Raw genomic sequence first — 14,267 nt, 5'->3', positions numbered from 1 at the left:
TGCAAGCTTCTTCTGTCATTACATTTTGTAATGAAAGTATTTAATTAATTCTTTTGTAACATTATTCCTCATTTTTCATCTGATTCTTTTATCTTTTAATAAAAATACAATAAAAATAATTCTATAAAAATTATCAATACTTTCTTTTATGGGCATTTTCACTCTGCTAATTAAAAAGACCTAAAAAATGCAAAAGAATTGCTTTCATCATCTGTTTATCGAATGTGTGCTATGTGTTTCTGAAGTGTTTTCAAATTTTTTAGCATTAAAAAATTGCTATATTTCTTGTCTTACAAAATAAAATGCGTGCTGTAGTTCAAAGATGTAAAAGCGCTAGTGTGATAGGTGATAGAAAATTTTCATTTTAGACTGTATTTAATATTGATTTTATATAAAAATAGAAATTTTCACATGCACTTTTAACAGTTTTAATATTTTTCCTTTAATGTAGTTGATGACGAAGTTGTCAGCTCTATAGAAAATGGGATATGTGTTTTCATAGGAATTTCTCGAGATGATACAGGAAAAGATATTGAATATATGTTAGTAGGTTGAAGCATTTTTAAAGTCTAATTTCATTCTATAAAGAATTGCAATTACCGGAAACTTCTGTCATCCGGATTACTAATTCCTCTTTCTAATTCAAGTACAATTAAACTTCTTAACTTATCTTTTCATTTTTCTTTTGATTTAAATTATATGAAAAGCTTAATACTTATTTTTACAAATCCAGCATTTTGTTTTTTAATTTTTAAATTATAAAATTAATCTGTAGAATAATAAAATTGAGTGTAATAATCGGAAAATAGGTAGAAATGATTGCAAATAATTTTTTATGCAAAAGTCGGCCTGGGTAGTTTAGTAGGCCTCTTCCTGGTGGACCCTGGGTAAGCTAAATCTACTACAATTCGCAGAGCGCAAGCTGTATGGGGATTTATGCAGAAGTAAAGTAATAATAATAATAATTTGTGTAATTTAAAAGACTTTAAAAATGAAAGATGATAATGTGTAAGGTTTAGAAACTGTTTAAATTAAAATTCATTTCATAGCTGTTTCCTCGTGGAAATCCATATAATTTATATGTTTAGGAAAATGTAATATAAATTTGTTGACTTACTTTTAACAGTTTTAATATTCTTCCTTTAATGTAGTACATGACGAAGTTGTCAGCTCTATAGAAAATGGGATATGTGTTTTCATAGGAATTTCTCGAGATGATACAGGAAAAGATATTGAATATATGTTAGTAGGTTGAAGCATTTTTTAAGTCTAATTTCATTGTATAAAGAATTGCAATTACGGAAACTTCTGTCATCCAGATTACTAATTCCTCTTTCTTGGAGAGCACTTCAGTGTATTTTCAACAGTTCCACATAGTTTCCCTGGTTTTGATACGTGAAAGACTACTGATTTCTTCACATCAAGGATTGTTTGGATATTTCAAATAATTCTGCCCTCTTTAAAATAATGAAAAATTACATTTATAACAGAAATTTTCATTAATTTGCAGTATCTTATTGTGTTCACTAAGATATGAAAACAACTCGCTTTTTGCAACAAAGAGTCGCTCTAGTGTAGAATTGAGTGCCTCTTCGATTAGCGAAAATTTTTTTTTTTTAATTTTGGCAATGAAACCTCACTTCTAGTTACCGTGATAGTTTTAGCTTCCTGATTTTATTTAAAATAAAATAGATTGATGTGTACATGGACAAATTTAAGGCAGTGCACAATGCCTAATTTGGGCAATTCTAGGATGCTTTTTTAAGTGAAAACAGATCGATGTGTACATGAACACAGAGTTTGTGCAATTCTTCAACTTCTTATTTTGATTTTGTGTGGCGGCCATCTTGAAATTGTGCCTTCCTAGTGCGGATCTTGGCATAAAAAAAGAATCGCCAAAAAACAAGGGGCACCCAATTGTAAACTTTTACCCAAAAATTTAATTTTTTTAACTTTTTGTTTTAATTTTTTCAACATCTGCATTTGCAACAAAAAGGCAACACATTACAGTAACTCATATTTGTTTCCGGACAGTTGTGTTTTGAAATTTATTTGCCTAGATCTTGTATTAAATACTGAAACATTGACTTGATTTTTTTTTCTAATGTATTATTTTTCTCTATTTTAAGCCTTGCTTATTGCAAAATAAATATGATCTAAATATTTTGTAATAAAATAATTTAACCAAAAAGTGACAATTAATAAAACACAAAATAATTCAGACAGTCTGAAATTTTATTGATATCTGTGGACAGGTGATGTTTCGTGTCAGAATTTTTTGGTTTAAATGAAAATACATCACTAGAATTTTCATCTGCATTTGGAAATTACTTGTTTAGTATATTAATAGTCTCATATCTTAGTGAACACAATAAGATACTTATTGTGTATTATAATAAGATACTTATTGTGCAAATCAATGAAAATTTCTGTTATAAATGTAATTTTTCACCATTTTAAAGAGGGCAGATTTATTTGAAATATCCAAACAATCCTTGATGTGAAGCAATCGGTAGTCTTTTATGTATCAAAATCAGGGAAAACAGTGTGGAACTGTTGAAAATACACTGAAGTCTGGACCACATTCCACACTACACCAAGGAATCAGATTTATCCCATTAAAAATCAAATGGCTCAAAATTAGTGCTGTAAAACTTGCAATGGATTTCCAACTGATTTGAAATAAAAATTAATCCTGAAACTATTTGAGGCATTAGGTCATATGTATAGAGTGGGCAATCAGCAAGAAATAAATTTTTTGTTAATAAAGAAAATACACCTGGCATGGGCAAAATCCATGGTAAGCAAAGATTTATCTTATTGGAACAATGTAATTTTTAGTCAATTCAAAATTTAATATATTTGGAACTGATGGACAAATTACTGTGTGGTGTCCTACCTCTGCTATTAAGCATGGAAGTGGTGTCATAATGATTTGGGGATATTTTGCTGTCTTTGGAATGGGAAATTTTAGCTTTTATAGAAAATAATATTTTTAATATAAATATATAAGTATTCCTAATAAAAACTTAGAATGTAAAAAAAATTAAGTTCTATCAGGAAAGCAATCCTAAAAATACAACTTTAAACATTAACTCCTGATTTTTATGCAACTGCCCTGAAGTTATCAAAACTCCTCCATTTCTCATGATTTAAATCCTATTGATAATAAACAGAGTAAGTTGAGAAAAGAATAAGGAAGCATGATATTTCTTTGAAAATTCTTCTAAAAGCAATTCTTACAAAGAAAAATTAATGAAAATTTCTGTTATAAATGTAATTATTCATCATTTTAAAAAGGGCAAAAGAATTTGAACTATCCAAACAATCTTTGATGTAAAACATTCAAATACTAGTATGAAAAAGTAATTGAATCTATTGTTGGAGAAGTTAAACAACAAGAATCAGTGTAATGTTTGTAAATTTATTTTAACCTAAAGTTGAATCTATAAGTACATGAAAAATGTAATTTTAGTTAAAGGATATCCAAAGGAATTTTGAATTTCCTGTTATTTTCATATTTGTATTCAATATAAACAAGTTCAAAGTATCTGAATACTTAATGTGAGCTCATTTTCAGATCTTTTTGTGTAAATTATTTTTTTTTATCACCATTGTTTTGAATAACATTTTTCTAAACAAGCAGCCGGTTTTAAAAAAGATAATTTATAGCATAGGTTAAAGAAAAGTAAAACCATTTTGCTAATATTTAATAACTGATATTTGCAAATAAAATCAAAAACATAAGTGTCCATAAGCAAATGTCAATCGCTCTGCTTGTGTTCTGTTTTGTCTCTTAAAAATAAAATGCTTTTTTAATTTGTGTAATTTTTGTTGAAGTTACATATGATGAATAAAAAAGTATTTATTCCATCATTTTTTACTAGATATAAGCTTGATTTACAAAAAAAAGGACAATTCTGTTAAAATAAAATCAAGCTTATACAAAAATCACCCTGAAACTGAGTAACCTGCTTATAAAATAATTTTACGATATTTCTAATAATTGCAAAAGGTGATATAAGACTCTCCTTTTATACCAGCAGTTATATCAATATGTAAATTTTACATTCCATGAAAAAATTTGGGTACTTTTCTGTTTTGCTGCCGCAGGTGATAAAGTCACGAATAATCATACAACTGATTCCAAATGGAATATCCTCGCTGGTAACCTTTTATGCCTCATTTTTAAAACAAGTCGCAGCCATTTCTTATCAGATTGATTCTTTCAATACTGACATACAATTAGATAGAAATTTTAGCAGATAGTTCACTTTTGTGCTCTAGGACCATTTGCGGTAATTTAGTCAATTAGAATGCAATCACACCGCTCACCCGAAAGCAAAAATATAGAAAAGGCAAAGTCAAGGGTTAAATTCATCAATTCTAATGAGAACGCACAAGTGAAATAAAGCACTGCAGTTTTACATAATTTCTGAGTAAGCTATTCATATGAATTGAAATAATTCTTGCATTTAAACTTGCATTTCAAATCAAGATTTAACTTGAAATTAATGTAGATGATTAGTGGGAAAATTAGATTTTTGTAGCATAGTTTATGTGAGATGAGATCACTTGGTATCCCGTGATATGAACCGGCGAATCAGGATGTTGAACCATGAAAACATAGTAAATTCTTAAATTAATGTCTTTTTACAAATATATTGTCTATATTTATTAGATTTTACAAAATTTTAAACGATATTAAAATGTTTATGCCTTCAATATAAAAAAAATCTGAGACCTAACATTTGTTAACATTTTTTATGTGTACACTGTATGTTGTTGCCAATAAAGTCTGTTTGACGAGATATGCGCTGGCGAAATGGAAAAATACCAAAATTTTCTATGGCTACCTCTAATTCAGTCTAACCTCTAATTCAGTCTGTATTTGAGAAGAGAATTTCGGAAACTGAACATTTTTAGAGAGCAATGAGTACTTTTATTATCATTGTTATTTTTATGTGATTTATTAACTTATTTATGTAATTATGAAAATTAAAGATTTAAGAAAACTCTGAAGTTATGCAAAATAAACTTAAAAATCAGTAGTCCTATGTGAAGCATAAAAAGTACAGCAATTCTAAAAAGAGGTGAATATAAAGCCTTTCAATGACTTCATATTAAAGCAATTTTGCCATCTGGAAAAATCAGTTTTGATGGAATTTGTGTATAATTAACATGTGTAACAACCATATTTTATTTTGCTTATCATTTGACATGTTGTTTTTACATATAAAATTGCATATGCTGTTTAATCATCAAAATAATATAAATAAAATTTTTATCAAGAAGGGGGTAAAAGTCCTTTCTACATAATTCCTTCCCAAGCTAAATGATTATGCTTCTATTAAGAACATAAAACTAAAATTCAACTTAAAATTGCTCGTTATTTTGAAGAGATTAGGTTAGGTTATTTGAATATGTAAAAACTACAAGGGCTGTCCTTAGTGAGAGGATGCCTAAGAGGAGTTCCCTCAGGAAGCCTTCCTGGGAAAAACTGGCTCATGTTCACATTTCACATGGAGAAAACCATGCAGCCAGTGCTTTTGCTGAGACTGAATCCACACCAAGTCAAACTAGCAGTATTCAGCAGTTTTAACACTCAGCCATTGTTAGGGCCATTATTTTGAATAATTCAGATATGTGGCTACAATCGAACTTTTTATGGGAACTGTTGCTGAAAATGATCAATATTTCTTAGACAACACATAAACGTGCAAACTGAACATTAATCTTTTAAAGTAACCACCTACACAAAAGAAATCTTTCCTACAATACTTAACATGGATCATTCAGAAAAGAGGAAATATTAGAAATGACTTTAAAAATATAAGTGTAGTTTAGATTAGTTCAAATTAACCTAATTAGCAACCCAATCAGATACTGTGTCAGGATTTTCAAATATCTAGATAGACTAGCCTGCTTATAAGTAGAATTATTTAGAGCTCCACTATACTTGCTTTGTTCAATAATTTATCATTTCTTCCATAGCTTAACAGCTGAAAAAGTGGGTTTTTTTCCCTCTTATTAGAAGTTTTTGTTCTGTAATACATTACTCAGTTTTTTTATTAAGTTACAATGTATTAGGAAAATTATTTCAAATCTGCTAAGCAGTATTAGTTTGATTTTTACATGTTTTGCAAAATCTTCATTATTTTTAAATTTTTAATACCTCGAAGTATTTCAGTTAACACATAAAATTGTAATATACCAAAATAAAATCTAGACATGACCATTCATCGGAGGGGGGGGGGGAAATAGAAATGGCATTTATCATTTATATACCATGACAAGTATTGGCTCTGCACAAAATATAAGACTTTTATTTTACAAAGAGCATTTACACATTTTTAGAATGATTTTGATAAAGAATTTTAAAAAAATTCTTTGTTTTGGAAAAAAAATTCTGCTTATTATTTGAAGTGAGAAATATTATCTGTTACTTTTAAATTTATTCTTCTTTTATAATGTTGCATGTAAGCAAGCTATGGATTGAAGGATAGGGTTTTGTGCTTTCCATACAGAAACATACATAATCCAAAATTTTAAAAAATTCTGAAATGCATGATATTCAAATTTCTAAGGGTAAAATAAGCAACATTATTAACCAGAAAAGGAAAAACCTTCAGTCATTACTTCTACATGGAATGAAGACTCCAAACAAATACCTGAAAAGGACACATACTGTTTCTAATGTTTCTAAAGTTAAATTATTGGTAACAGAAAGAAAAAAATCTGCCAATGCAGAAATCAACTGCAAAGGCTTAAAATACATCTCTGGCAACAATAAATAAATAAATAAATAAAGATTTATAACTTAAAAAAGCTAAAAAAATATAATACATAGTCACAAGCTTTTGCTGAATCATGTTGCTCAACACAGAACAATTTGCAGAACTCTGTATAAAAACTATTTAGCCTATAATAAATGGAAATACATTGTGATCCTTGATGAAGCATGGGTTTTCTAAATAATTGCAAGGAAAAAACAGGTCTATATATTATTAAAAATGAAGAGGGGAAAAAAATGTTTAAACTTTGTTCAGTTAAAGCAAAGAAAGTTTCACTAAGGGGTTTATGATTGCTGCAAGATTCTCTTGCAATAAGTTATTGAAAATAAAGAGAGAGAGGGGGGAAATGTTAAGATCAACTCAAGGTATTACCAAGAGAAAGTCTTATGTGTGATATTTACAGAAAAAAAAATTAATTTCTTTTTCTTATTGATTTTCAAACACTGACACTTCATCAAAACAAAGCAACAAAAATACACTTCAAAAAGTACCATTGCATTCCTTGAAAAAGTGAAAATTGATACAGATATTGCTTATATGTATACCTTTTCAAGGTATTTCTGCAAAGTTTCTGAAAGAATGTATGCTATAAATAAAAACAACTTTATCTGATAATCTTTGATGTGTAATGTTCAGAGCCAGATTTAGACTTGATAAGGCCCTAAGCTATTTGAGATTATGTGCCCCTTTATAAGACTATTATACTATTATATTTTAATACTATATTTTAATTTTTTGGAGGGGATCCCTAACTATAGCTTGTGTAGCTTATACGTAAATCCTGCACTGGTAATTTAATTTCTTCATCAAAGCCTTTATGAAGCCTGGGATTCAAAGGCAGATAGTTTAGTAGCAGAAAATTTAGTGAATTTCAGATTGCATCTTATACCATGATTACCCATGAAACACTTTATTTTGAAATATAAAAATTGCTGTAGCTTACTCATCTCAGCATAAAAGTTTGTTCATTACCAAACTTACTGTGAACAAATTGACTGAGAAAGAATATTTTATTTATACTTTTTGTGTATCTTCTATATGTGCCATCATACTTAAGCTTTTATTTGTCTGGTATTAGCTCATAATATTTCTGTTCTTACAATTTATAACTTATATAAATACAATAATACCTTTAAACATAATTTATATTAATTTCTTAAGTTCCCATATATTTAATTTCTGTATTAATTATTTAATGGTTACTTGTACTGTGTAGATCAAAACATTTTAAATAAGCATAGTAAAATTTGCTAACTTATTTTTATTATGCATGGTAGGATACAGAAATTGCTCAATTTAAAAATATACCCAGATGAGAATGGAGAAAAATGGTCTTGCAGTGTAAAGGATAAACAATATGAAGTTTTGTTAATCAGTCAGGTAAACTGATATTATGAAGTTTTCTTTAAAATCTTAAGACCATCTGAATATATTTTAAGAGCTAGTAATTACATTAATTGAATGAAACTATTTGTATACATACATAAATGCTTAAATGTATGCTGTATGTGTGTGCATACATGTACATATGTACATATTTACATACATGCACACATACATACATGCATACATTTCCCTGGTCCCTATAACAGGAAAGTACTGCTTTTTTCTTTTTTCTTTTTTTTTTTTTTTTTTTTCTTTTAGAGGATTGGAATAATAAAATTTGCAAAAGAAAATAATTTCATCTTTCGTGGTTACTTTTCCATCAAGTATAAGATGTGATATAGTATAGTGTATGTTCTTCAGTAAGAATGAATACTTTTAAGAATTAAATTCAAGGGAATATTTTTAAAGGGATCTTATTTGAACTAGGTGTTATACAAATCATATAGAAAAGAGAATTGGTTACATATGTTGTGTTTTGATATTTTTACATAGATTGTAGAGTAAAAGAATTAATTTTAATTACAATCTAGAGAAAAAAGTTTGGCTTTGATTTTCAATTTTTAAATTGCCTTTTCAAAAATGCTTTTAATTTCCATTTGTGTTTGTATTACAGGTATACTTAATTTTAGAATGCCTCTGTCATGTTATGTTTCATATCAATATTTTTTCCCCTTTTTTTTTTCAGAAACTTTATATTTTTTTAGTAATAGTATACGTTTTGTTGATTTAAAATATTAGAAAGATTTTATTCTTTTTACAGTTTTCTCTTTATTGTATCTTCAAAGGGACTAAGCCAAACTTTCATTTAAGTATGGAACAAAATATTGCTGAAAAATGTTATTCAGATTTTGTTAAAGCTATGAAACAAGCCTATAGTGATGAACATGTAAAAGGTATAGCTTCTTTATCAAAATGTATTTGATCTTTTTTAATTTTAGTACTGAATTTTTAATTTTAGTACTGTGTTTTCAGTAAAAAGTAGTGGCATTTGGATGATCGGCATTTGCTGAAATTTATTATGGAATTAAAATATTTATTACAATCTATTATGAAAATATTTATTACAATATTGTTTCCTTTTAGTTTATACCAGCTCAACTTACAGTAAGTTGATATTCATAGTAAGATTCATTGCTTACAGATTATTATGTAGACTTAAATTGTGGAAACTGCATTATAACTACTTTGAAAACAATGGTTTTAAAGATTTTAAAATAGTAATGAATAGCAGTAAAAACAATGGATGGGGAGATATTAAGTACAGACAGAGACAAAACAAAGGACAGAGAATTAACAAAGCTATCAAAGCCAATTTAGAAGCTTGAATTTCACAAAACTTGAGAAGATGTTAATGATACTATGAAATTTTATGCATTTTCCCCCCTAGTTTTAATAATATCTAAAAATATGAGAGCCACTCTGAAATTTTTTAGATACATCTTTATAGTTTAAGTTAATCTAATCAAATCATAGAAATATTCAGAATAATTCTTTCCAATATCAAGCTAAAAACATGCATGGCAGTATCAGGAGAATAAAATGGATGTTCTATCACTTTAACCCTCTGAGTGGTATGACCGTCTTTATCCAGTCATGAGATTTTTTTGTCACATGATATATATTAGTTTATAATTTAAATTTTTTTCTTTCTTATTTTTTTAAGTGTAAATCATCTTAATGGAAATTTAAGAAAACAAAGTGTGAAATAAGTAGTAATAGAAATTAGTTATTAAGTGCTGTTTAAATACAGAGCTGCGCAGATCCCAAAAACCATGCCACTCAGTGTTAATATGTTTTTGTTCCAGAAATTCAACTGTCATTTTTGTTGAATGAATGATGCATAATCATGGTGAAGGAGTTCCCTAATTTTCTCTCCTTAAAAAATTTCTGGAAGACGCATAGTGAACAAATTAGTTTAAGTCTCTTCTTTCCCTCTAACTTCATAGCTTTGACCAGTCCTGTACTTCTGAAGAAAACTGCATATATTACTTTTTTTCTCTGCTCATTATCTTTATATCATTGTTGATTTGGGGTCATATTAAAAAGTCCATAATTTACTTTCTTTATGTGCTTGAATGTCAGAAGAAAGTATGTATATTTAACTATTTCACATCAGTAGAGGTCAAAATCTGTTTCATTCAAACATCTAACATATTTGCATGTAAGTATCTAACACATTCGTATGTATTTTTTGTTGGAATGGATTTCTTCCCCCCCCCATGCCAAGTTGAATAACCTACGTTAGTAAAATAATAACCTACATAATAATAATAACCTACGTAAGTAAAGCAAATTGGGATCTTCATGTGCTTTCATTACTGTGTGCCATTTTCCCTTAGGACAGGATTGCAACTTTGGGCATCAATAGCTAAACATTGACGCTAAACAAAGGAGAAGGAAGAATCATTTCAAATAATAAAACTACGTTTGTCACTTCAAAAGAACGGTTGGCATGTAATTTAACAACACTCAAAAGCAATGAGCCATGCACTAACGTAATGGGGGAAAGCACCAGGTAGAAAATAATTCAGGCATTTGGGGCGACTTCAGTGGGAAAGAGTTAATCACCAATTATGATTTTAGATATAATGCAGTGTCCGCCATCATTCGGTAAATTTAAAGTTTCTATTCTTATTCTGTATTAGTCCATGTTTTGATGTTCTGTTAATTTGTGGGGAGCCCAACAAACTAAATTTTTCATATGCAGGGAGTAGTTTTATGTAAAAAATGTTATGTTTAAAATTCAGTTTTTGTGTGGTATAGAAGCTTTCATCATGTCACTTTTTCAGATTGTTGTATTTAGAAAATCAAATTGTCTGAATCAATAAAAAGGACAATAGTATTCACAGGTGTTCTCTTTGACAAAAAAAAATCATTCCGCTATATTTCGAAACATTAGGTTTGTTGCATAACACTTTAATATTCAAATATAAGAAACCAAAACCAAAATTACATCATAATTTGCTATTTAGTTTGGGTTCTATCTTTACAAGTCATATTACTCATGTACTTCCTCAAGAAAAAGTCACTCTCCTCTACAGGAACTTCCATGGTGGAGGGGGGGGCACTAGTCATCTTTCCGACCTAAAATTGTTGTAATGGTACTCATGCTCATATCTAAATCCACCTTTGATGGCTGCTAGTCTTGGAGACTCTTTTTTGGGGGGGAATGGTGATTTTGATGAATATAAATTAATAAAAGTAATTTTATGTATACCTAGGATGTGTCATTGAAATACCTGTCACCTAGTGGCACCATGCCATAGGTTTGTCTTTAAGTATGATAGTTATTTTATCTTTCTGAAATGCTCTTGAATAAAATGAATGAAAGAAGATATCATAGTTCAGATAATGACTAAGATACCTATTGTCTTCGTCACTGAGTATCTTTCACATAGACTTCGATCGTACAGAAATGATTGATGCAATGGCTCTCACAACGAAACTATTACGCTATGTGACAAGAAAACAAGTGAAATAGACACAAGGAGGTGTGAACTACTTAGAATGCATAAATGGTACTGGCCACAAGCGAATGGTACAAGGTCAGCTCCCGTCCCTTTTGCCATTGTCATTGAGAGTGTGGACAGCAATGATGGAAGCCGACTATCACAGACAGCATGGTTCCTATGGAAGGAAGGTATACAGGCTAGTGAAATCCATTGTTGCATGGTGTCAGTGTGTGGGAACAAAGCACCCTCAAGGCGTACCATATCCCATTGGTTGACCAAGTTCAGCAGTGGAGTGGAGACCGCAGCCAAAAGTGCAGCATGGGACAACAAGCAACATTGCATACGGCAGCAAATGTGACAGCCATGTTGGATTTGATCATGGTGAACAGATGCATAACATTCGACAAGATTCAGAAAGATACAAAGCTTGTGCAAGGAACATTGCAGACGATTGTGCATGGTGATTTGGAGATGACAAAGGTGTGTGCAAAGTGAGTACCTCATGCACTAACACCACAACAAAAGGCAAAGCACATCAACATCTGCAAAGATTCTTTTTGCACTACACAATGCCCATCCAGATGACTTCTTTGCCGCCTAATCACGGAGGATGAGTCTTGAATTTTTCACGACACTCCCGAAAAAAACACAGCTCCATTGAGTGGAAGCATGTATCAAGCCCATGCCCCAAGAAGCCTAGGCTGGCACTGAGCATAAGGAAACAAATGGCAACTGTGTTCTGGGATGTCAAGGGCATTCGTCTCGTGAATTGGCTGTAGCCTGGGTGCACCATCAACAGTGACTTGTACTGTGAGTTTGCCAAAACGCTGCGGCGGCATATTCAGCAGCACCGTCCAGGCAAATGGGCACAGCGTGTGCTGTTACAGCACGTCCCCACACCAGCCAGAATGCTCACGACACTCACGTGGGATCGGGCTTCACTGTGTTGCCACACCCTCCATACTTGCCCAATCTGGTCCCCTCGGTCTATGCCTTGCTTGACAAGATGAAGGACACACAGTTAGGGGCCAACATGTTGAATTTTTTGCCGCATTGCATGCAGCTGTCCGTAGGTGGTACACTAACACCTCCACAGACTGGTTTACCAAAGCCCTATGGGACCTCCCAGCCAGATGGCAGAAGTGTATTGACTTCAGTGGGGATTATTTCTAATTGATGTGCTACCAGTTTTTGGTTAATAAATTGTATTCCGCTCTGTGGCAGCATTTGTGTCATTCATTTCTGCATGACCTTAATATTATACAAATTCTAAAGAAGTTGTACATATGTTTTCAGATGGAAAATTTGGAATAAAACGCCAAATTAATGTTCAGCATGATGGGCCAGTTTTGATAAATTTAGAATCTCCTAGAGAACCTGTGGTAATTTTTATTGTATTTTATAACTCTGTATACTTCTAAATATTTTATACTAATCATTCTTAATTTTTTTAATTATTGATTATAATTTTAAATACAGTTAATGATGAAAATTATTATTATGGTGTTTTCAAAATCATTGAATTCTGTTTTATGATTATTTATCTAAAATTTCCTTTTGTACATCTCCTTCAATTTAAATTTTCTTAATCTAAATTAGTCAATAATTTTTTTTACTATTTATTTTCTTTTTAGCTTGAACAAACACAGTCAGAAAAGCCAGAAGCAGACCAGTAATATTAGATTAAGCATTCAAAATATTTCCGCTTGGAACTTTTCATTTATACAGAGTTATACCTAATAAAGACATATTTTTTTTACCATTGTTTTATATTAAAATTCATCATTGTGAAATATATAAATTCTGTTACATAAAAAAATTTAGATGGTGGTTTAAAATTTAATATCTTTTAAATAAAGTGGGACAAAATTAAATGGTTTTAATTTTTGAAATATTTCAGAATATATATATAGTATGTGATATTTTGGCAGACATGACGAATCTCGGCATCAAAGTTCAGGCATGGCTTTATGCAGAGTGGTAAGGCTAATCCAAATGAAGAGGCAAGTTGATTTAGCTTTTAATGGTACATTTTTATTCCATAGCTTTAATTCAATTTTTCGTAGATCATGCTTTACTTCATATGAAATTCTCTAAATCACATATTCAATAGTAGTTTAAACCAAGTATGACCAAGTACAAGTAAGTTAAACTTTATATGTCATTACTGTTTCTAACAAAGGAAAGATAGATCAAGCAGCAGCGAGATGTATAGCACAGGAGGAGAGGTGAGCTTCTTCTGATGCAAAATGGCGCGCATTCGCTATTTATAACAGTGGTTACGTAATATACTAGCAAATTCTAGAAGGTACTGGTCTAGGGGAAAGATCCTGAATTGCAGAAAGTTAATTAAAGGTTGCATGAATGAATATGTAAGAAAAATAAAGAATATGTAAAAGATTAAATAAGCAGTGTAAATTAATTTCTCTTCTTTATTCTAAAAATAGTAACCCCTCTTTGCACTGCGTCATTTCGAGAAAAATCTATATCATACAACTCTTCCATAATTCTGGTGATGTAAATTGAACTAAAACTCAAGCAGCCAATAATAATTTTACAGCGATATTAACTATCCAGTCAAAATGCTTTGAGAACTAAAACTAAATCTGACTTAGGATTTCATCCTGAACATGCT

At 30.2% G+C, this 14,267-nt stretch overlaps 2 protein-coding genes across 3 annotated transcripts; both read left to right on the top strand.

Moving 5' to 3' along the window:
* Nucleotides 1-152: 152 nt before the first annotated feature.
* On the top strand, nucleotides 153-13,392 carry LOC118181098 (D-aminoacyl-tRNA deacylase-like). The gene is made up of 5 exons (XM_085827697.1): nucleotides 153-345; nucleotides 452-1,246; nucleotides 8,072-8,174; nucleotides 8,941-9,073; nucleotides 13,267-13,392. The coding sequence occupies exons 1-2, from the start codon at nucleotides 303-305 to the stop codon at nucleotides 553-555; spliced, it is 147 nt and encodes a 48-aa protein (XP_085683823.1). The 5' UTR covers nucleotides 153-302; the 3' UTR covers nucleotides 556-1,246; nucleotides 8,072-8,174; nucleotides 8,941-9,073; nucleotides 13,267-13,392.
* On the top strand, nucleotides 1,116-13,392 carry LOC146993558 (D-aminoacyl-tRNA deacylase 1-like). 2 transcript variants are annotated; one of them, XM_085827695.1, is made up of 5 exons: nucleotides 1,116-1,242; nucleotides 8,072-8,174; nucleotides 8,941-9,073; nucleotides 12,929-13,014; nucleotides 13,267-13,392. In XM_085827695.1, coding segments are annotated over exons 1-5 (366 nt in total). In that variant the 5' UTR covers nucleotides 1,116-1,240; the 3' UTR covers nucleotides 13,309-13,392. The 2 variants fall into 2 exon arrangements, with proteins under 2 accessions (XP_085683821.1, XP_085683822.1); XM_085827696.1 differs by lacking the exon at nucleotides 8,072-8,174 and having other exon boundaries at nucleotides 1,125-1,246.
* Nucleotides 13,393-14,267: the final 875 nt, after the last annotated feature.

The sequence above is a fragment of the Stegodyphus dumicola genome, chromosome 12 (genome assembly GCF_044657685.1).
Source record: "Stegodyphus dumicola isolate Sdum_Otavi_A_Nest chromosome 12, ASM4465768v1".
Classification (NCBI taxonomy): domain Eukaryota; kingdom Metazoa; phylum Arthropoda; class Arachnida; order Araneae; family Eresidae; genus Stegodyphus; species Stegodyphus dumicola.
Note: the sequence above shows the minus strand (reverse complement) of the source record. Positions and strands in the feature narration are given on the sequence as shown.